We start from the raw sequence: 22,468 nt of genomic DNA, 5'->3' as shown, positions 1-22,468 counted from the left end.
TACCGTGCAAATCACGTGATGCCGCGCGGTCTGCCGTAATCAGGATTCTCGAGAAAGATAAGATAACAGCGACAACAATAACGATCACAATACCTGGAAATGCTTGTAAGTTTGTAATTTTGTAATTGAAGAGTTGTTTTTTCGTTCTATCATGTTTGTTTCTATAAATTTCTATTTTTGTGTTCTTCATACTAGTGTGGTCGGTATAATCCCAAAGTACCGTTATTTGTTTTATATATATATATTTATATATATATATATATATATATATATATATATATATATATATATATATATAAAACAAATGCCAAACTTCAAACACTTTTACACCCTTATTTGTGGTTGTATAATAATTGGATGTTTTTTCTTGAGGTATAACAATTCTGGGTGGGGGGGGGATAATGAACTAAAGAGGGGTAAGTAGGCATAAGAAGGGATAGCAAGGTTACCTACAAATACACAAAAAAGTGCAGTTAATTTGAGCAGGGAGATCATGTCCACCAAATTTGTTTGAGGTTAATTAAAAATTGAGTCGATTTGTTGACCATATCATTTGAAAAGATCTCTGAATAATATAAAGTACTAAACATTTCAATTTAATTGTTACAATTTAGACCGCCCATATAAAATACAAACGTTCCTTTATGTTAAACTGAGTACTTAGTTATTACTGAGCAATATAATTATTGTTACTTGTGATTTGTACGTGTGATTATTAACAACGAATAGCGAGTCGTGAATGTGTTTAGTATTTAACAATTAATTTTAAAAATTTACAACCAAGTGGATATGGAGCTAAATAATGAGAATGACTCAGATTTATTTGTTGCTTAATATTCTAGTGACTTATATGATGATACTGACAATGGTCCTTTAGGCCCTTAACATCTAAATGAGAATTTCTAATGAAGGTAATGTATGAAGAAAAGTGATTATCCCAGGTTATGATTCCTCAGACAGTGACAGATCCAGACGAGGTCCGAGCTTCATGAAGGTAGATCAAAGCCAAAAATAATGCTGCCTTCATCCCAATTATTTTATTTTTCAACTCAACTTGACAAAACTTTGTATTATTGTTCACTATACATCTGTAATACTTCTTATTTCAATAAAACTTTTATAGCTTTGTTTAATTACATGTTTGTGGAATTGATATAGCCTAGGGCCTACCAATAGTGTTAGGTAAATATTTCACTTGATTGTTTTTGGTGACCCGATGCAGAACTCAAATAATGCGAATTGGGTAAAGAAAAATTTAATATAATCACTGACATTGATTTTTAAGAGATAAAACTCAAAACTCAAGGTCGTTTACTAGATAATTTAAAGAGCTTGCTTAACATTTTGTTAACAAATATCTGGTAATAACAAAATAGAAAAACATCAAATTCCTGTTCTTTATATTGTTGTGGTTTATTTACAAAATTGAAATTATTGTCAGTCTAAATAATTCTTTTGAATCTAACATTAAAATTAGAAGTCATTTTGCTCCCTATCTGGAGATAACAGAGAGGCCTAACCTAATCAAATGTCATAAAGAATTGAAAAAATTCTTATTTTATTGTATATATACACTAATTATTTTTTTTAAATATACTTTTCATAACAAACTATTTATATACAAGAAAAATAAGAGGGGACATCCTACTCAAGGTCTTATATTTACAAAAATAAGTCCTCACCAAACTTGGCCATATGCTCCAGAACCAACAGGAGTTAGCATTTGATATCTATCGGGCACTTCCCATTCTGTTCTATTAATTTCTACTTTATAAAAATTCGGCATCTTAAACTACTTCTTTCACTGTCCGAATTCTTTTCCACCGCAAAGTCGACAACCTTTCACTTGGCCTATAACTGACAGCAACAAGACACTAAGCGGCCATTTTCAAACTAACAAGCTGATTGTGGCCAGCTGTATTTCGTGACAATACATCCAATAACAAAAAATATACTGCTATAAATGAGTAATAACATCATTGTAATTACATGAATCTGTTTCAATTAACCGGAATAACTAAATAAACAATATAATTTTGCTTTATATTTCAGTTTAAGAAAACCACCTTCATTGATTACCCGAAAGTTTCAATTTCTCTGTCGATGGAAATGATAAAATGTGTAGTTTTCCAAAGGTTCCTGATTCTTCACTTTGCGCTTTTCACAAAACTTCCTTGAACGTAACTTAGCAGGTTTGTAGAAAATCAAGTGATAATCTAAAAGTAATGGAATGAACTCTTTTAAACCCTTTTTTTATTTTGTTTGTATAAATTATGAATACAAATGAGATTATTGTCACATTTTCTATACCCAATAGTTTCGTGGTAATTGTAACAACAAACAAAAAATGTAACTTTAATAGACTTTTTTCGAAAACTAACTGTACCGGTAAGTGTTTATGGGCCAAATTGATGAAAAAATTATAAGTACAACTTGTCGGCTGCTATCTAACATTCAAACTTAAGTTTGGTTGATCGCAAAACCAAAGCCACAAATCCATTTACTGTTATATCTGTGTCATTGTAAATCGCGTTAATCACGAATGTGAGAACATCCTCTCCACAAAGTTGTGCCGGAGTTAGTTTGACATGCGTAGATAAACTAGGCCATTTAGGCCATTTTCGATAGGTCTGTTCCACAAAATTATGCCAATTTCCTCAAAATATAGATGCCTGAGGACATTCTATAGGCTTACTACGCCCATTTATAGCATATGACCATGACAAACTTATCAATGTGAATTCCTAACCCTTTGAGCGCCAACGTCCGATTTTACCGGACGACAAAAGTTGGCCGAAAAGTGCCAACGTCCGATTTTACCGGACGTTCGGGAAAAAGTCGCTAAAAGTTGTAACCTTTAATATTTTTAAATAATATCATATTGAAATGTTTGTGAAGAATCGTTCTTTTCAAAATAAATGGTTATAGTACACTTCCGATCAAACTTTAAATTATGAAACTCACATATAAACATTTTTGGTTGGCATAGCTACCAGAAACAATGTGACAATAGTTTCTTAAAAGTTGTATAACTTACTCATTATTGAAGATAATAATATAAACTTTTCAAGATTTACAGACAATTGCATACACTTTCCAGTGATATGGACTAAGAAAAGGATATGAATTTTTTGGTCATAATAATTTGGTTGAAAAATTAAATTAAAAAATATTTTTGAATTTTGTTTAGGTAAGTCCATTTTTGGTACTCCTATATTTAGTGTTATGGTAACTTTGTTATTTTATGTTAATTAAACAGAGTATTCAGAGAAAATACAAAAAGAATCATGTTGATAGCTTATTAAATAATCGAACTGTGAATTTTTTACTAAAACCTTGCAAAATGCCTGAAAAAGGGCTGGCACTTTTAGGTACACCTACTAGAAAAATACCTGGCACTTTTCAGTATACCCACTCAAAAAATTCTTGGCACTCACAGGGCTAAGAACTTAATGCTGAAAACTTCAGCAATGTACCAAATATTACTTTTAATAATTACTACATTTTGTCATCGTTACGCACACCATGAAATACAAATTAAAATAATATACATTTCATTATCATTGAATGCTTTATTAAAACAGCACAGACGCGTAAATGAGCGCATGCCATTTTAAATACTGTTTATATTTATTGCCTCGCTATCAAGATATGGCTCAGCACTGCATCTGTCAGGTGGCGGAGTTTGGGAGGAGAAGATTGGAATGATCTATTCTGAGTTGCTGTATTTCGCGTGACAGTAGGCCTACTCCTCATGAACTGGACAGTCCTGTAGTGACATTGAATGATGTCGTATATTTGTTTACGTTTTATTTTAGCTAAATATGTTCTACATCATAATATCTAAACATACTGTAGTATATTGAAATACAGTTTGTATTTTTTTCGTATAGTAGTTATTAGGAGAGAGAATTTTTTTTGTAATGTATAATGTCGGCACTACTGATGTAGCACATTTTGTTGGTTGGGGCAATTGAAGGAAAATTAGTACACACACCATGATACTAAGGTCTATGACTAAAACATAAATCCGAAAACGGCTGTCTTTACCTTTTTTCCTGCTAACCATTATTTTTCCTGTCCATTGTTTCAGGTAGTACGCCGCGATGCCAAAGTGCCAACATTGATTTGTTACGTGTGGGTGACATCCATTGAAATATTCATTATTTCAAAAGTGATCTCTGGGTAATTCGTCAATCCTGCAGCAGTGTTGATGTTTTCTTCAGCAAGTACAGTAACTGAAGCACCGGGTCCACCTTCCTTTTAAATTGATTGTCTCCCCTCTTTAAACATTTTAAACCACCGTCGAGCTGTGTTGCAGAGAAGTTTTTGCGTTCCCACCAAAAATGTTGGTCATGGTACGCCTGTGCTGATGGACCAGGTTCATGGAGCGCTTTGTGTCCTAAAAAATAAGTGAAGTTTGGTTTTTAATCATTTTTTTGTAGATTTATGTTTGATAAAAATTTAAGACAAGAATTTAAATTTTTAAACCATTTAATTTAAAGATACTCTTTGCATTTACCTTAGAAAAATAGGGTAGTATCGTCCCTGTACTAAATCATTTGACCAAATTATATACATGACCTCTGATTATTTACATAAATTTAAAAAAAAACTTTGCCAAGAATTGATCCCTGCGAAACACTATATTTTACTAGAACGTATTTTGATAAAACGTAAATTAAATAAACTTGATAACGACTCCTGAGGTACGACACAAGCCACATGAGTGGTATAGCTCGTATATTACAATCATGAAATTTGAAAATAAGAATCTGGTGATCTACGCAGCCAAATGCCTTAGACATGTTAAGAAAAACGCTAAGCGTAAGCATTCTTCTGTCAAGACCCTCCACCACAATGTCAGTCAATTTGTTGACTGCATCAATTGTTGATAATCCTTTTCGGAAACCAAACTATTCCTTACAGAGAATACCATGCTCATCCAGAAAAGAAAGCTTTCTAGTGAGAAATAATTTCTCAAAAACTTTACTGGTCATTGGTGGATTACAATGTATTTGAAGTTATCGGAGAGCTTGTACCATCTTTTTTGAAGAATGGAATAAACTTGGCGTTTTTCGGGCCATTTGAAAACTTCTCAATTTCAAATAAAAAGTTAATTATTCTGGCCATTGTTTAACAATCGTGTGGAAATACGGTTTAGGAAGCCACCCAGACATCCCATACCCATCTCAAGAATGTTTAAGCTTTAAGTCACAAATCGTCGAAGCCATCTCTCCTACTATAACAGGAGTTAATATCATCGATGTTGAAATAATATTCTAGCCGTTTGACCCTCTGTACAGTTGACAGAGGCGCGCCGACACTTACCACCGCTACATCAACAAAGAAGTTACTCAATCTATCTGTAACCAAAATGGGGTCCCCATTCAGTTCTATAGGAAACACATGCCTTAATTTTTGCTTTCTTTGTTGATAATACTCCAAGAAGTTTTGGATTTTAATTTTCTATTTACTTCATAAATCTCAGCCACCATAATGACTTATAATATTTTTTTTAGTTTTTAAAATGGGGTTAGAAATAAATTTTCATTGGCTGATATTTTTTAAATCTGATAATATTTTTAACTTAGCCTTCGAAACTAATATTTAAATATTTCGGGTGTAATACAATTACTCTGAGTGATTTTTGTTTTTGAGCTATTTTTCTTAGAGGGAATTCAGTGTCCAGGGGGTACAATAATACTTTATTAAATGCCCTAAACATTTCGTCAGCTACGAAACAAATTTTCGAGACAATCCCAAGTCTCTTCAATAATGCGCATAACGCGGAAATATTCTCGGGTCAGTAACTCGGCTCAACAATCTGAGGCGGGAGAGTGACAGGTGTACTAACAGTCAGTCAGAGTAATCAGCTGTGCGTCATGGTCTGAGACTGCAGTTGTTTTGAAAGATCTGTGTTTTGAAAATTAATGTTCAAAATAATGTTTATTTGGTCCATAATGTATCAAACTATCAATTTTTTTGTTATTGAAATTAAAGCAAATTAATTTTTAGCAAAATAACCTTTTATACGTAATTTCCTCTTTTACAAACAAAATAACACCCTCACCCTTACATTGGCTTCGAGCAAAATAATCGCTCAAAAAATAATTTTCCAGTCGAAACTGTTAAATGATGAAAGTATTAAAACGATCCTCAGTAATAACAATCACTTGTGGCGTTATTTCGTCAGCTAAGAGATTTAAAAGGACAATTTTGTTTGTAGCGGCCTGTAAGTTCTGATGCAGAATTTTGAATTTTGTGTTTTTGTACAATTTTTTGTGTTTGACAGAATTGTTTTGTAACTAAAATTTGTATTGAAATGGAGTGCTACAGGAACATTTTATTGTAAGAAAATCACAGCCTTATACCACTTTATGATGGGTTCTAAAACTTAACTGTTTAGTAAAAGCCATCATCTGAAAGTATATTTCAGGTGTTACTGAAAAGGCCTTTAATCCTCTATAGCTTTAATGCTGTGGAGCATTTTAGAGTAGGCTAATATTTTACCCTTGAATACATGGGAGTTTGGCAGTCAGTAAGGTCTAATGAGACAACTGCCTGTGTTAATTCTGGGCTGTAGTTCAATCATGGAGCTTCTTTTCTAGCTTCGTTCAACACTCAGCTGGGCTGTGTCGGTTACTGGTTCCCAGCCACTGACTGCTGCGTCGCTGAAGGTCTCGTCTTGTTCTCGCCCTAAGCTCTTGATCTTTGACAGGATCTTAGCACACAGAGCAGCCTTACTGTGCCTATTGAAGATAACGCTGTCTCATGAACGATCTCCGGACCAAACTGGAGACATTAACAATCCGCACGTCTTTTTTCTGAAGTCATTGTAGCTGTATATTCGTTTGTATTATTTCGTTATAGATATGCCAAATGTAAGGCAGATCATGGCGATGAAGCAAATTGACTACGATATAGGATTTGTTTTCTTGTAACTTGACATATTTTTCAATCAGTTCTATGATATCAACATGGTTTAAACTATCTTTTACTCCCATATTATTGCTTTCAGCTATGATAACAACCGGATCTTTTTTCCACAGTTGTTAGTCATATCCGTATTATTTTTTAGTACGTACTCCATTCGTGCTTTTAATTTGCACAAACAGCACTTTGTTACCATTAATTGATTATGTATAAATATACACAAGCTTTTGGCATGGCTGTCACCGAAAATACTAATGTTAAATCTAGTTGTGCGTGCTGTGGTGGATGACTAACAATTACAATAATGGAAATTCTGCTTGTCAGTTTTCTTACTACTATTTCCTATTTTGCGCCTTTTTAACTGTTTTTAACTTCGTTGTGTCAAAATTCCTTTCGTAGATCTCCTCAGTCTTTTCTTCAAGAGCAGAGAAACTATTTATAACCTTTTGATCTTTTTCCATCATACGTATTGTGCCCATTAATATTTTCTTTTCATCTTATAATATTTCACATTTTCCAAAAGCAAATTGTTGAAAATGTGCGTATTTTGTTTGTGTCAAAATTATTTCTGTTTCTTCACCAAATTACTTTTTGTTTCTACACATTTTTTGTTTGTTTAAAAATTGTCTTGTAGAATCTTGTATCTTGCTCGTATAATAAGAATGCAGTAACCAGCACGAAGGGTTAATGTTGCATATATTGCAGACGTATCAATATTTCAGATATCGACTAATTGAGTGGCACCGCTTATCAGTGTGCATAATCCTGTAGTGCGGAAGAGGCCAATCTTAGAATGGTCTCTTGGAGGTTGGTATAATTGGTAAGCATGCACCAACGAGTGCATCTATGACGTACTCCCTGTTCTAGGATCTCGAAGCATAGTTCTACGAATTGATAACGTTGTCTAAAGTTCACTTGTTTAAACAATGATGATCCCGTTTTAAGCCAGGCACTATCATTAACTCTTAAAGGTTGACATTTTATTGTATTCGTAACACTTTCTAATATTTAGAAACTCCATCATCCTGAAACCTTAAAATATTGAAATCGTCATATATAGTACATCTACTTTGTTTCTAAACATGAGGATTTGATTTAGTGACAATAAATCTAAAATAATGAGTGTTGGTTGCAAGAGGGAGTGTCAAAGGACCCTTTTTTGTGTGTTTTCGCCTATATATAAGCAGGGGTTGGTCTTATTCAAAATTAAAGCTGATTGAATTTCCTATATCTTTTGTTACTGTTGCTTTTTTTATCTTTCACCGTTAATGATATGCAAGTCAAGCTCTCGTAAATTAGGGATTTTAAAAAAGGGCCCTTTGACTCCCCTCCCCTTTTTTCGTCACCCCTAGGGTTGAGGACTTTAAGTAAGTTATATTACTATGTATTCCGAATTGGCTTTTAGTTGATTGTTCTACTAAACTTGCCTTAAAGATCCCTTTTTGGCTATTCGTAGACTAGACTAATCATGATACATTTTCCTTGTACTTAATATGCTGTTTTATATTTTAGACGCACGTGCTCTATAACAACCTAAATACGAGTAGTTTGTAAAATGATATACTTCTTTGAATAACACTTTTTTATAAACACTATAAACAAACACGATCGCATATTTAATATCACGTCAATGTTTAAATATAAAAACATACATATCATGCCATTCCGACCTTGTACTGGGAAAAAATATAGTATAGCCATGAGACCATTACCGGTCTCAGCTGACCGGAAGTGTGTCGCTAACCTGTTAACGAGTATCCATGCACGCTTGTTCGAAACTTAAAATAACACTGAAGTACATCTTCAATAGCTAATGTTTCATACGAACAGTTATTAATATTGATTGTTAATATGAAGTTAATAATAATAGTGGTTACTTAGCACACAACAATTTTTTAGTAGTTTCGAGTTCCGTTTCCTGTTGAGGTTGTACTCTGAGATATTCATACGAACATTTAGAATTTGGTTGATTAATTACCCGTATATAATTGATTAGTGTTATACATTGTGTAATTGTATTCCTTCTTAGTAATAAACAGGAGGAAACTTGCTCATTATAAAAACTGTTAACTATTTACTTACTATATTAAGATGTTAGATTAAAACGTACAAAGTCCAGCATACATACCATAAATTCAACCTATTCTCAGGAACGTAAATTAAGGTGGATAAAACAATAAACCGTGATAATTTCTCCAACAATGTGCCTATTCATAAAATTAAAGATACTGAGCTAAATCGCTCAAACTTGAATAAGTGATAATTGAAATTAATTTGTGATAACTAAAACGAAAAGTAACAAAGATTGCACGGGTAAATTGTAAAAAAACAGACCCAGTAAGTTTGTGCAATTGGCTTACACACAAACAATACCTTTTAATGAACATAATAACAAATTGTGTTACCAATGAATGTGCATTTCCAATAAAAAACCACTTCTTAAAACAATTAAAAACTAATACATTTTCTTCGAAGACGTAAAAATTGATCAGGCATAAATACTACTGTTGAAAAATAATTTGCAATTGCCTTAATGAGGCAGTCCATCAAAACTGAAATGTTTCTTAAAAGTTCATAATTCAAGGCTATGGTGAACAAGGCATAATACCACACTTTAAATGTTCGAAACCTAATAGTTTCTTTTAAATATAAAGTAAAATTTAACAATGTCCAACACTTATGAAGACAGGAATTATAAGTGGTTATAAACCCTACTTTGCATGCATCTGTAGACGAAATGCAAACAACTACAGTTTAGAAGGTTACCCAGTTACTAAGTAGCAAATAGCATTAATGTTTAGTAAATAAAAACATTCTTATATGTCTTGCCTTAGCCAGTGTCTACAGTTAAACAATAAATTGCTGTTGCAAATTATTGCAAAATAAAGACAGTAAATCTATATCATGCATTACAACGCTCATACTGCCAACTAAACAGCAAGAATAGTAGTATTGTAGAGAAGTTATAGCATGACCGGTGACTTCGAGATGCGCCGTAGGCAAAGAAGGAACTAAAGTGGTGGGGGGGTGGAGCGGCTCAGTCTGTTGCCGTATTTAGCCTTGTGAACTTCGGTCACCAGTCTTTTATACGTGCCGCCCAAAAAACATTCGCTTGTGCCAATTCACGAGTTGTAATACAATTTGTGAATTAATTGCGTTGTGCTCATTACGTTTTAAGTAAAGAGTTTGTGATGGATCGTAATGTAAAAAGTAAAATTGGAGGTAGAAAGTTTATACACGGCCAAACAAGAGAAGTGATTGTAAATGTTTACCATTTGATGAAACGGGAAGCAGAAACCAACACACTTATAAATTTGAAGAAAGTTCAACAGCGTGTCTTGGAGGTAACTGGAATTTCTGAAAGTACGCTGAGACGAATTTTGAAGGAGGAATAAAAATAAGTTTTATATTAATTTTTAATTTAGCAGCTAGACTATGTCAGTTGAAAATTTTGTAGTGTATAATATTGTATCTACTATCGTAAATCCTGAAACTTGCACGGTTAGTATATGATAAATTGAATTTTAATGGCTAACAAAGCGTAACAATTACAATTATTCTGAACTGTTGTCGTCGTTGGAGATCAAGAATAATATAAATTCCTACCCCTTCCCAATTTATGAGAACCCTTTCTTACCACCAGGTATCTCTACTGCGAATTCATTAAGAATGGTGAACTATGAACACAATTTCGGCAGAACATAGCCATTGTTAAGATCACGTACATCCGGTCCCAATATTTCCAAGATTTCCTATATTGAATTCCCCATCATAAAAGTCCGTCGCCGTAACTACAAAAGAGTCTAGAAATGTTCAAATATTCTCAAGGTCTTCTATATTAAATTGTTCATCATAAAAGACCACCGTGGTAAGAACATAAGGGTCTAGAAATGTTGGCAAACACTACAATATTCGGCTCCCGCCACCACTATGAGGCGGGAGCCGAAAACTCTCAGTAGGGATAGTAGCACCGTATTCACTCCCCTACTCTAGATTGTGCCCCCACGCGCTCACCTCCTCCACTCCTCACGCGCATCCCACCGGTCATGCTATAACTTCCCTACTATATTTTATTTAGGCCAATATTCGCAATGATGCTGTTCTTCGCCTTCCAACGCAGTCTGCTTGGCTCAAAACCGGACACAACTTCATACATCGTGACTGGTATTGCCGTAATCTATTGCTGCTTCCCGTAATCTAAATATGGCCGTTCACTATGACACGGCAATATGACTGATTATTCTGTCATTGGCTTTTACTTAAACCGAGTATGGTGACATTTTCAGACTTTAAGCATAGCCTAACTACGTCAAAGTAATTCTTGGCGGAAAGCAATAGATTCAGCCTATCCCGTTTCTACAAAAGACATATCTGCAAAATCCCAGTTTTCTGTTTTCGGCAAACATTGTTAATTTTCTCCTCTTAAAACCATTCAATAGCATTTAATCGGACATTATTCTTGTTTAAACATTATAAACATATAGTAATTAAATTGTGAAACATTTTCATAAATTTTGAAGCCAAAAAGGTCAAATATTTACCTACATAGTGCTATAATTGTATGTTACATTATATTTTCAAAAATGTCAAGGAAACCTTTCCATGGGTCAAATTGAATCTTCGTATTGCTCCTCAAGCAAACCTCAATCCCCTGCTTTGTTCACCTCAAGAAAGATGAAAGAAAGAAGAAAGGTGAAAAATAACACTCTTCCACCACGATGTTTTAAAATCACTACCCTGTTAGCACCGAAAGGTTCTGCTGATTCATTTATCTCATACTATCAACTTTTTATTAAACAGGATTTCTACTTTAGGTCTGGAAGGATTAATTTGAATATTGGTAGGAGAGATATTACTCTTGTCTTTGACAAATCTAATACATTCCAAAGAGGCTCACTAAATATTAATTTTATTGCAAAAAACTCTTACTAGATAGTTTTATGAGATTGGCCTGTGTTTTAGGTAGCAAAGCTGAGCACATATACTTTTTATTGTTTCAAGAGATATTGTAAACGGATTAATTGTAACTGTGATCTGAAGTATCTCACAAAAAGTAAATACACAGTTTGAGATAAAATCCTTTAAACTGTTGGAATGTGAGCTCAGATTCAAATATTTTCTTTAATATATATAAAATATATAATAATATAAAAGACGTGTCTTAGAGTCCATGATACTCGTAGTGTTTAGGATAACAGAAATAAAGAAAATGGTTTTTACACGTACTTTGTAACTAAGTATCCGTATTTGTAATTCAAAAATGTTACTAACTTTAGGGAAATAAATATAGGTTATATGTTTATACATTAAGGTTGTTTTTAAAATGTGGATATTTAATTTATACCAATAAATATGTCAATTTTTTAAAACTTAAACCCAGATGTGGCCTTTGTTTCAGTTAATGAGTCTAAATTGAAGTATGTGTGTAATCGGTTTCAGTATTAACTGTTTTAATATGCAATGTTATAATGTACACAATAACTTACATTTTATATCATTCATAAAAATGTGTGAAAACAAAACAATATTTTCCGGCAGATAACACAAATTATTAAAATTAAAAACTTATCACTGGTAACGATAATGGTTTCACAAGATCTGAATTAATAATACCAATTTTTATTTCATTTGTATTTTTATTGTAAGATGAAATGTGCTAATTTAGTAAAGAAAAATGTGTTTTTGATTTTACGTGGACTTTGCACCTGTAAACTCTTGTCTTCTTTTTCGTAAACTCTTAATACGACCTTTAATAGGGTTTGAATCGTAAATACAGAGTGTCCCAGAACTCTATCAGGTAGGCTACCATTCCTGGTCCAAAGACAAACCAAAATATCATATTTAAACTTTCAAAAACTCAATAACTACACAAACAACTGCTATTTTGTTGTTTCACTTAACTATTTTTCATTTTAGAACGGCTGCTTGTAATATGTTGAAATTTGGTAACATAACGGACTACTTATAGAAAAAATAATAGTTTTTACAGGCTTTGTTTACAAAATGGCGGCTTCTTAAAATCAATAAACCTATCTTAAAAACCACAAATAGTAAAAGTAACAGTTATTATATTTTATTTAGACAGTTTAATTCCAAATCTAACAATGCCAAGTTTAAAGAGAATATGATGAGAAATAAGGGAGATACAATACCTTTTTAGTATCTCTTTAAAAAGCTGAGTATTAAACAATAACAGCTGTCATTGTGTGACAATATTTTTTATTGTTTGTTGAGCCACAACAATCAGCTATTATGATTTTAGCTGCTCTAATCAGCTGATTATAACATTACCTTGTCGAACTGTCATAATACCCTTACTTTATTGAAGGGTTTAAGTTTCTTTTGATTAAAACACGAGGCAACAAACGCGTATACATGTCTACGAAAATAAGGTAGGAAGTAGGCCCTAATATCCTTTTTTTCATAAAGATGAAATGCAAATTAGAGTTCATTATTTATAATTGATACCCTCAAACTATCTATATTTTCCCAATAAGTGTTTTCCAAATACATTAATAATTTTACTGAGAAAAATCTGCTGTAAAGTACTGTATCTTCCATCACCAGGAAAAGGTTGGAACAATGAACTACTTGGCCTGCAGAGCATCAGAACTGATTGATGTCATTGGAAAGCCCATCCCTGTGTATCCCAGAGAGCAGGACTATATAGTCAGCTGGCAAGTCAGTGCCCTCTACAATCAGCTGATCTACTGTCCTCTGTACAATCAGCTGTAGCAGTTGACCGCCACTGCCATGTATTTCTCTGTGTCTGTCTGCTTGTGTCTGGTACTTGGTGCTGTACTCACGACAGCTGCACCCTCTGAACTGTCTCTCGAGGAACAACATTTCGGTACGTTTTTACCAATTAGAAATCAATAAACTTTAAAATGATGAAAATTAGAAAAATAGTTGTCTTCATTATTTTTTATTTTCATATATTTTGGAAAGCTTACAGCACATTTTAGAATAATGGCATTTAGATTGCGCGCTTGGTAAAAAAGGGAGAAGACAATTTTGTGATAATCCTAAATATGTGTGTCGTATTTGTCTGTATGTTTGTACTCTCTACTAATACTATAGACTACATAAGTAATGGTATTATTTTAAAGAAGTTTAGCATATAAGTGATATGCTAATATCTCCAAAGCCATTTTAGGCTTTTTATAATTTTTACTCAAAAACGTGTTTTTAAGCCAATCTCTAAATGTTCTAAATACCGCAATACAATTTGCTTTAAATTTGTATTATTATAGTTTTAATCACTTGATAGTTCGTTGCAAAATAGCACTAATCGCATATAATAAAAACGGAGAGCAAAGAATATTCAATGTTTGGCAAAATTCACCATCCAGTAAATTCTTGCTTGTATTAATAGTTTTTCATCCTTTTGTATAATTTACCTGAAATTCTGTTGCGAATCTGTAATTTTTCTTCAAATTTTTAGAAGAAGTCAATTTCCCTTTAGTCAATTTAATACAATCATAGTCTGGGGGGTGGACTTCATCCTGAATTATATAAATAACATTTCATGTTGCGTCTTTCTTGTTGAATCTGAACTGATGTTTGTAACAATTTCTAAGTAAATTATATGTTTATACAAATTATGAAATCATCCTATATTTAACAAATTAAGTGAGTTCACTTTCTTATGTGGTTGATTTGTTTACTGAACAGTACCACCTATACTGTACTAAAGAGGCATTCCTTTTTAGCAACCACTACCAGCACTAGTAAAGAACGAATAACGGCAATGTTACGAGTACAGTACTAAAAAAATATTTACCACCGTTAGTTGGTGCACAAATAACTTTAATACCAGCTGGACATTTCCGGACTACCATTTTATCTACGACCTTGTATGGTTTACATCCATAACTCGTTTAATTACATAACGCACTATTCCTGGGACAAATCGCTGACTGACTTACTTATTATAAAAAAATTTAATTTATCTTTTTAATAGTAAATAAATGGCATAGATGTTTCTTCAGATAAATTTGAATTAAAATCTGTTTTTATGTAATGTATTGTTTAAGTTAATGTAAGGTAAGGCCCAATGTAAGTGAGTAAAGGTTATAATAATAATAAACAGAAAGATTAATTTTCTTCCAGAATTACATTACACTACGGCTTTGTTAGCTAGAAAAGATCTAATCAATTTATTTTTTAACCTTTTTTGATCCCGCCAGGACGAAACTAGTAGTAAACTGCAATATGGGTTAATATTCTATTTAAAATTATTCGTTACTCATCGTGCTAAAATTCAATTTAGAATCCGATGAGCTACTGCTATTAAATGGTAAGGTAATCAATTTTACATTGGATTCATTAATAAATAAATGAGTACTTCGTATATTTATTCAAACCAATATTTTAACTTATATTTTAGTCTCTTCGTAACGATTGTATGGCGTTTGAAGATTTTTAGTGTGTTAAGTCATCATAGCTACTATATAATAGCAGAGTATGAATTGATTTAAAAAAATTTGACAGCTTTTAAATTAGAGCTTAGGTAATCTAACCTAAACAATTCCATAACCACGGAAAGTCTGCAGAAGCAGGTATAGATCCATGTTTATGTAAATAATAATATGAGTAAACTGATCGAACAGTTAGAAAACAAATCATTGCACAACACTACTAAATTAGAGAAGCGTTTCGATATTTTCCTTATCATATATAATGTACGTTATTGTGGTTTATATTTCCCCTCAAATATATCCTAACAGAGTTTTCATTAATGTCAAATTTTGTTAGTTCAGATCAAATAGTTATTTAATGGTTTGTTTACGTTTTGGTTAAGCTGCCATTCCTACTTTGCAAGCATGTGGAAAACATAAACATACATGACGTTCCGTGACGCTAGGCGAAAGGTTTTCCCCATGCAAAACATACATTCATAGCTCGCCAAAAGAAGTAGTCACTTCAAAAGGAAGCGACAGTAACCTCTTGCTAGCACGGCTAATAGCCTCTGAAAGGAGAAACGCACAGACAACAAAATGACAGCGATAGTCCCGCCCCTAGCGGTTACAGAGCGTACTTGCGTGATGAGTGACGTTCCATGGCGTGAAACAAAAGTTTTTACTCGTGTAAAACTTACATCCATATCAATCCAAAAGAAGTAGCCACGTCAATAATAGTACTGTAGGAATCTTATTAGGTTTTTAGTATATTAATTTGGTTAGTTCTTTCCTTAGTGAGCCCAACAGTAATCCTGAGGTAAAACGAGGGGTGTAAATTCTGACTTTTTATGTGAAGACTTCTATATCCGGATAACTGGTTCATTACGTCTAATCTGTTACAGAGGAGGGTGTTCGTCTACCACGTGCCACATGTGACCTGCTTAGTTTCTCTATCAACGGCTTCTCCCTGAACCATGCCGCTTGTGCTGCTCACTGCCTCGCTCTCAGGAGAGGGTTCCGAGGCGGCAGGTGCAGGGACGGTGTCTGCCACTGTCGCAAGTGAGGATACTCGCCCGCTCATCAATAGGCTATCATTTACCTTGTATTCTAGTCAGGTCTCAGTGATTGATGTTCTTTTTCAATTAAAAACTATTGTTTAAATTATGTTTCATCTGTTATTAACCATTAAATAACTTAAAACGGCATTTCATTACAATTGTTCAATTTCCTTGATTCTTCACAATTCCGAGGTCCACCAAATATTTTGGTTTGGAGTATGACAGTAATAAATCCAAGCAAACTTAAGAACATTCAACGTTACAAGTAAAACGTAAAACACTATTTTCATTCCAAACAGTCGGCATGAAATGTTAAAGGAATTTATGAATATAATTAATTCTATAATTATCCGTTATGTACACACTTGTTACTTATTGCATTATAAAAATGAACGTTAAGAGGCTATACATAATATAAGAATAATTATTAGCTACCCCGGAACCAGACGCAAATTTAAAAATCTAAAATTAACCAAAACCAAATATAAATTTATAAAATGAACAATTTGTGCATTTTGGTACATAATATTACAACAATTAATAGTGAACGCGACATCTGAATATCGATATTTATAACATAGAAATAGCTATATTAAGAGGACCCAGAAACCCCAAAAAATATATTTATCAATTGTTATTTTAAATTTTTTCATGAAAATATGGCTCATTATGAGTTCATTGATGTATAATACTTCTAACTATAATAACATGTTTACCTCACAATAATTAGTTAAAATATGTTTGCTCAAGACGTTTTGCTCAAATATAAGCGTGCGCTTCAAATTATTCCCTGTGTAAACTATTAATAATGCTTAATAATAAATATTATTGGCATAATGCTATACCAGAGGCTATAATGGCTGCAATAAAGCCAACCTTCAAGGCAATCGTTGACCAAAACCTACTAAAAAAATGTTTACATGGCAAGAAGCAAAATGTCAACGAGAGTGTCAGTAGTGTCTTATGGGCTAGGATTCCAAAAAATAATTTTGTTACTCTAAAAATCCTTGAATTTGGAGTTTTATGAAGCAGTTGCCAGTTACAATGATGAACACGTTACAAAATGCAGAGTCCTGCATGAAATGGGTCTTCAACCAGGTATACGCACAATAACCGCGATGAAATTATTGGACTCTGAAACGTATCCGAAGTGCTGAAAAAGCAGTGTCAGACTTCACGAGACAAGCAAGGTGGAAAATATGCTGCAGAAAAGAAGGTTGGAGGAAAATTAGGAAGAAACTCCTGCTTATGAGGCTGGAATGTACTGAGGTAATTGGTAAAATCAATATTTTCTTTTGTTTTTTACAGTTCTCCGCAAATTTCATTTTTTAACATAAAACCCCCATTTTCTCAGGAACTAGTAAAGATACTAAGTTGGAATTTTTATCTAATGTGCATAATAATATGTCACATAAGCTGAGTTTTTTTATGGAAACTAGAATAGTTTTTTTTTAAATAAAACAACAACAAAAATAATTGAAAATTTTGAAAAAGGGTCAAAAAATTGTTTTTCTCAGTTATCTTTCAAATGCTTGTAATAAAAAAACTCAGTATGTGTATATAGAGTTGCTTGAACCCCAGTAAGAAATTCAAATCAGTATGTCCAGTAGTTTTTATCAAACTGGGCTATTTATTATCATTACCGAGATGGGCATTCCGGGTCCCCAAACAAGTAAGTAATATTAGAAACTACAGTAAATAGGCAACGACATATTCAGGAAGAGCCCATATAGCCCCTCCCCCCAGGGCGTTTGATAAACACTTTTTATCTACTTACATTTTTACAATGATTATAATTTTAACAATAACATTACTTACGAGTTAAATCAAAATTTATATTTAATAAATCATTAGCTTTAAGAACGGATATAAAATACTTAAATATTGTTAACCTTACTTAATGTTACACTCACTCCAGTATTCGGATCAGCGTAACAAGCTTCACGTTCGCCCCACAGATAACTTCATGGCCCGGAGAGTGACTCCTAATGGGCAGATGTTTACAATATTCCACATAAACTTAAACCATATTGTGTTGGCAAATAATACGTACACTGCCACATCCAGTGGCGGATTAACATACTGGTGGGGGGCCAGTCATACCTTGGCTTTTAGCGGCCCCTTGTCTGCAGTTAAATAGGTACTAATATTTTCATTTACTCATAGGAATGAATGTCAATAAATAAGACTTGTATAGTTTAAAATACGTTTATTTATAACTGGCACTACAGTTTCACAATGGGAAATTTTGTCATAATGGCGTATAGAGAGGGCAATGTTTTTATGGACCCATTGAAAAGAATAGCAGTAATAATTTTAAGATAATAAATTGTATGAAACTATAGCTTATTCTGAATATTTACATTCCGTGGAGCAAAATCTAAATACCAAGTGTCTATCAGTTTGTCGTAGCTGGTATATTTCTAGAGTTTTTTTGAAAGAAGAGAATTGCCAAATGATTCAGGGGATTTTCTGAAAGAGAGTGCGAAGATAATTTGTATCCTCTTCAAAGCACTAGAGGATCTCTCACCCGTATTGGGTATTGGATTTGTAAAAATACTTTCAAGATAGATTTTGGATTGGGAAAGGTTTCTTTGAACCCGTTAGCTGTCACTATAAGCTTATACCATTTCCTTGGACAATTTTTACTCACGTTTACATCCGTTCCTTCACATAAGGTGAGACTATTTTTGCATTGATTTCTTCTAAGATATTCAGGAATTCACAGAAGTATTTTATCTAACAACAATGACCCGTGCAAATTTTATTTGAATAAACTTTGGATAGATTCTTTAGGCGTCTTTTTTAAAGTTGATCATCTTGAACACAAAACAAGTTTTGAAAAAATGTAAAAAACATGCTAAAGTTTTCCTTATTTGCTTAACGTATTTCAGAAATATTTCTGTTACAAACTTCAATGAACATTTCTACTCTCACTTATCCCATCTCTGTAATATTACTTCATTATCTGTTGAGGATGAGGTCTCATCATCAAATGCCTTTCTTCTTTTCAATCGTTTCATTTAATCTTTATGCATTTTTCTGCCAACAGTGTCAATAAACTTCGGGCTTTACCTTCCATTGCTGAGAAATCTTCACACACATCCAAAACATAGTTTTTCAATTAGTCCAGCAGATGCACTGCTATCTTCATGTTACCATTTTCTTTTTGTAAACACTTAAAAGAACACAATTTTATAGAACCGCTTCTTTATAGACTGAATAAAACCAATGTCATAACGGCAATTTCGAGGATGCCCTGACTTTTTGGCAAGCCCTATTGCTTCTGTTTAACTGTAGGTTTTGCATGTCCATTTGCATGTGTTTCTAAAAGAGTGTTTTAATTAAATTTGCACTCAATAACACTAACATTTTGTAAATTATGAGTAAAATTACATTTACACTTGAGAATTTGGTGCACTTAAAATGCTCGAGAAAATAATGGGGTGGTGCCATAAGTTTTATAAATCGTTTAGAAAAATGTCAATACTCACAAAAGAATCGTCACATTTTTACGTAATAAAGTTGTTTTCAGGATTAACAAGCGTGCTTAGTCCATGAAGATGAAATGTGAAGTGAAGAATATAAAATAAATAAATAATTCCAATTGGTTTTTAAGTGGATCTAGCTCTTTCAAATCGCAATCCATTCAAATGAAAACTACGATAAATGAGTGGAAAGGAGTGTAGTTAGATATGGTGTCGTTAACAATAATTAAAATACTGTTACATTCATTCGTAACAGTTCTATTCTTGTTCGTGGGTGATATGAGATTCAGTACATTAATTTTGTAAAAAATCATCCTATTGTTGCAAATTAACGCTTAGTGTTTAAATAAACATAAGTCATAATCATGCGAATATACATTAAAAACACGAGTTCAGTAAAAATGCACTTCATTACCATTTATTCTACTTAAGTTAATAATAGGATTAACTGTTTAAACCATCTAACACAAGGAAAATATAAAGTATTTGGTTTCTTATAAGGAAGTAACGCTTCCAATTACATCTTCTTCAACGAATATGCTGAGGCATTCATTACTGCTGCAGGTGGCTGACGGTTTTCTCAGATATGTCAATCTATCCGTGCATACAGGTAGTCTTGACAACCTTCACTAAGTAAGATTTTATGAATGATGTCACGTGTTTCCATTCCTTCTTTTCCTTATAAATACTCTTCAATGAGTAATCCATTTACTCACAATTCTATTCTCTAGAAGGTAAGTCGAGGATCTCATCGCAATACATTTGCTGTTTAATATTAAACATCATGTAGTATAGATGGATTGTACACATTTGTTTAAGAAATATAACTAAGATTGTATTACTTTAACTTGTTTCCCAATTTTTACTGTTTGCTAGACAAATCGTGTAAGAAATAATTGTATATAGGCTAAAAAGGGTTTTAGCTGAAACATTCAGATCTTGAAGAAAAGCTATTTCTTAATACACGTAATCATTTGCTAAGTTTAACTTTCAAAACTTGAGCCAAGACAAGAATATTAAAACATCTAGAACAGGACCTATATTGTAATTAATGTTTCGAACTTTAAACCACAGTATTTTTTTAAAGAGTGAACCCTTTGAGGTCGGATTTGTGGCATTGTACTCTAGGGAAGTTATAGCATGACCGGTGGGATGCGCGTGAGGAGTGGAGGAGTTGAGCGCGTGGGGGCACAATCTAAAGTAGGGGAGTGAATACGGTGCTACTAACCCTACTGAGAGTTTTCGGCTCTCGGCTCATAGTGGTGGCGGGAGCCGAATATTGTAATGTTTGCCAACATTTCTAGACCCTTATGTTCTTACCACGGTGGTCTTTTATGATGAGCAATTTAGTATAGGAGACCTTGAGAATATTTGAACATTTCTAGACTTTTTTGAAGTTACGGCGACGGACTTTTATGATGGGGAATTCAATACAGGAAATGTTGGAAATATTGGGACCGGATGTACGTGATCTTAACAATGACTATGTTCTGCCGAAATTCACCCTGCTGCTGCTGTTGTTCATAGCTCACCCTTCTTAATAAGTTCGCAGTAGAGATACCTGGTGGTAAGAAAGGGTTCTCATAAATTGGGAAAGGGTAGGAATTTATATTATTCTTGATCTCCAACGACGACAACAGTTCAGAATTGTAATTGTTACGCTTTGTTAGCCATTAAAATTCAATTTATCATATACTAACCGTGTAAGCTTCAGGATTTACGATAGTAGATACAATTATACACTACAAAATTTTCAACTGACATAGCCTAGCTGCTAAATTAAAAATTAATATAAAACTGGTTAAACTAATTTGTCAATATACACAGTAGAATAAGAAAAAACTCAGTTTTATCTACCAACTTGTATCAAGTTAATTTAATGATGAATACTTAAAATAACAATAACGCCAAAGATCCACACGCAATAGTTAACATAACAAAACCCCGTTGTCGATGAAAATTATTTATTGTTCTTCGAACTACACCCAAATCAAAATTGTCCATATTACTTTTAGTATGTTTGCGTTTTCTTACTTTGTTAGGCGTACTAAAAGAATTGCCAATTGGACTTATTTTTTTCCTCCTTCAAAATTTGTCTCAGCGTACTTCCAGAAATTCCAGTTGCCTCTACGACACGCTGTTGAACTTCCTTCAAATTTATAAGTGTGTTGGTTTCTGCTTCCCGTTTCATAAAATGGGAAGCACTTCTCTTGCTTGGCCGTGTATAACCTTTCTACCTCCAATTTTACTTTTTACATTATGATCCATCTCAAACTCTTTACTTAAAACGTAATGAGCACAACGCAATTAATTCACAAATTGTATTACAACTCGTGAATTGGCACAAGCGAATGTTTTTAGGGCGGCACGTATAGAAGACTGGAGACCGAAGTTCACAAGGCTGAATACGGCAACAGACTGAGAAGCTCCACCCCCCACCACTTTAGTTCCGTCTTTGCCTACGGCGCATCTCGAAGTCACCGGTCATGCTATAAATTCTCTACTATACTCTACTAATAAAGACCTTTAATTTGATGTTTGACTACTCGACCTATACTCTCATTTAAGATCTTCTTCTGACTCC

At 33.2% G+C, this 22,468-nt stretch overlaps 2 protein-coding genes across 3 annotated transcripts in view; one reads left to right on the top strand and one right to left on the bottom strand.

Moving 5' to 3' along the window:
• LOC124355205 (mitogen-activated protein kinase p38b) overlaps positions 1–1,896 on the bottom strand; it is a 42,744-nt gene extending 40,848 nt beyond the window's left edge. For both annotated transcript variants that reach the window (XM_046806217.1, XM_046806218.1), the window contains exon 1: positions 1,683–1,896. In XM_046806217.1, the coding sequence (XP_046662173.1) occupies positions 1,683–1,786 (104 nt within the window). In that variant the 5' untranslated portion in view covers positions 1,787–1,896. The remainder of the gene's footprint in view (positions 1–1,682) is intronic.
• Positions 1,897–13,611: 11,715 nt separating this feature from the next.
• On the top strand, positions 13,612–16,543 carry LOC124353380 (defensin coprisin-like). Its single transcript, XM_046803224.1, has 2 exons — positions 13,612–13,786; positions 16,241–16,543. Exons 1-2 carry the CDS (start codon positions 13,690–13,692, stop codon positions 16,399–16,401), a joined length of 258 nt encoding a protein of 85 aa, XP_046659180.1. The 5' UTR covers positions 13,612–13,689; the 3' UTR covers positions 16,402–16,543.
• The last annotated feature ends 5,925 nt before the right edge of the window (positions 16,544–22,468 follow it).

The sequence above is a fragment of the Homalodisca vitripennis genome, chromosome 2 (genome assembly GCF_021130785.1).
Source record: "Homalodisca vitripennis isolate AUS2020 chromosome 2, UT_GWSS_2.1, whole genome shotgun sequence".
Taxonomy (NCBI): Eukaryota; Metazoa; Arthropoda; class Insecta; order Hemiptera; family Cicadellidae; genus Homalodisca; species Homalodisca vitripennis.
Note: the sequence above shows the minus strand (reverse complement) of the source record. Positions and strands in the feature narration are given on the sequence as shown.

Bases quoted from the DNA above. Each gene is read 5' to 3' on its own strand.
- LOC124353380 (XM_046803224.1), top strand. From the start codon at position 13,690: ATGTATTTCTCTGTGTCTGTCTGCTTGTGTCTGGTACTTGGTGCTGTA. The intron at 13,787-16,240 runs GTACGTTTTTAC...AATCTGTTACAG, and splicing joins TCTCGAGGAACAACATTTCG to AGGAGGGTGTTCGTCTACCA.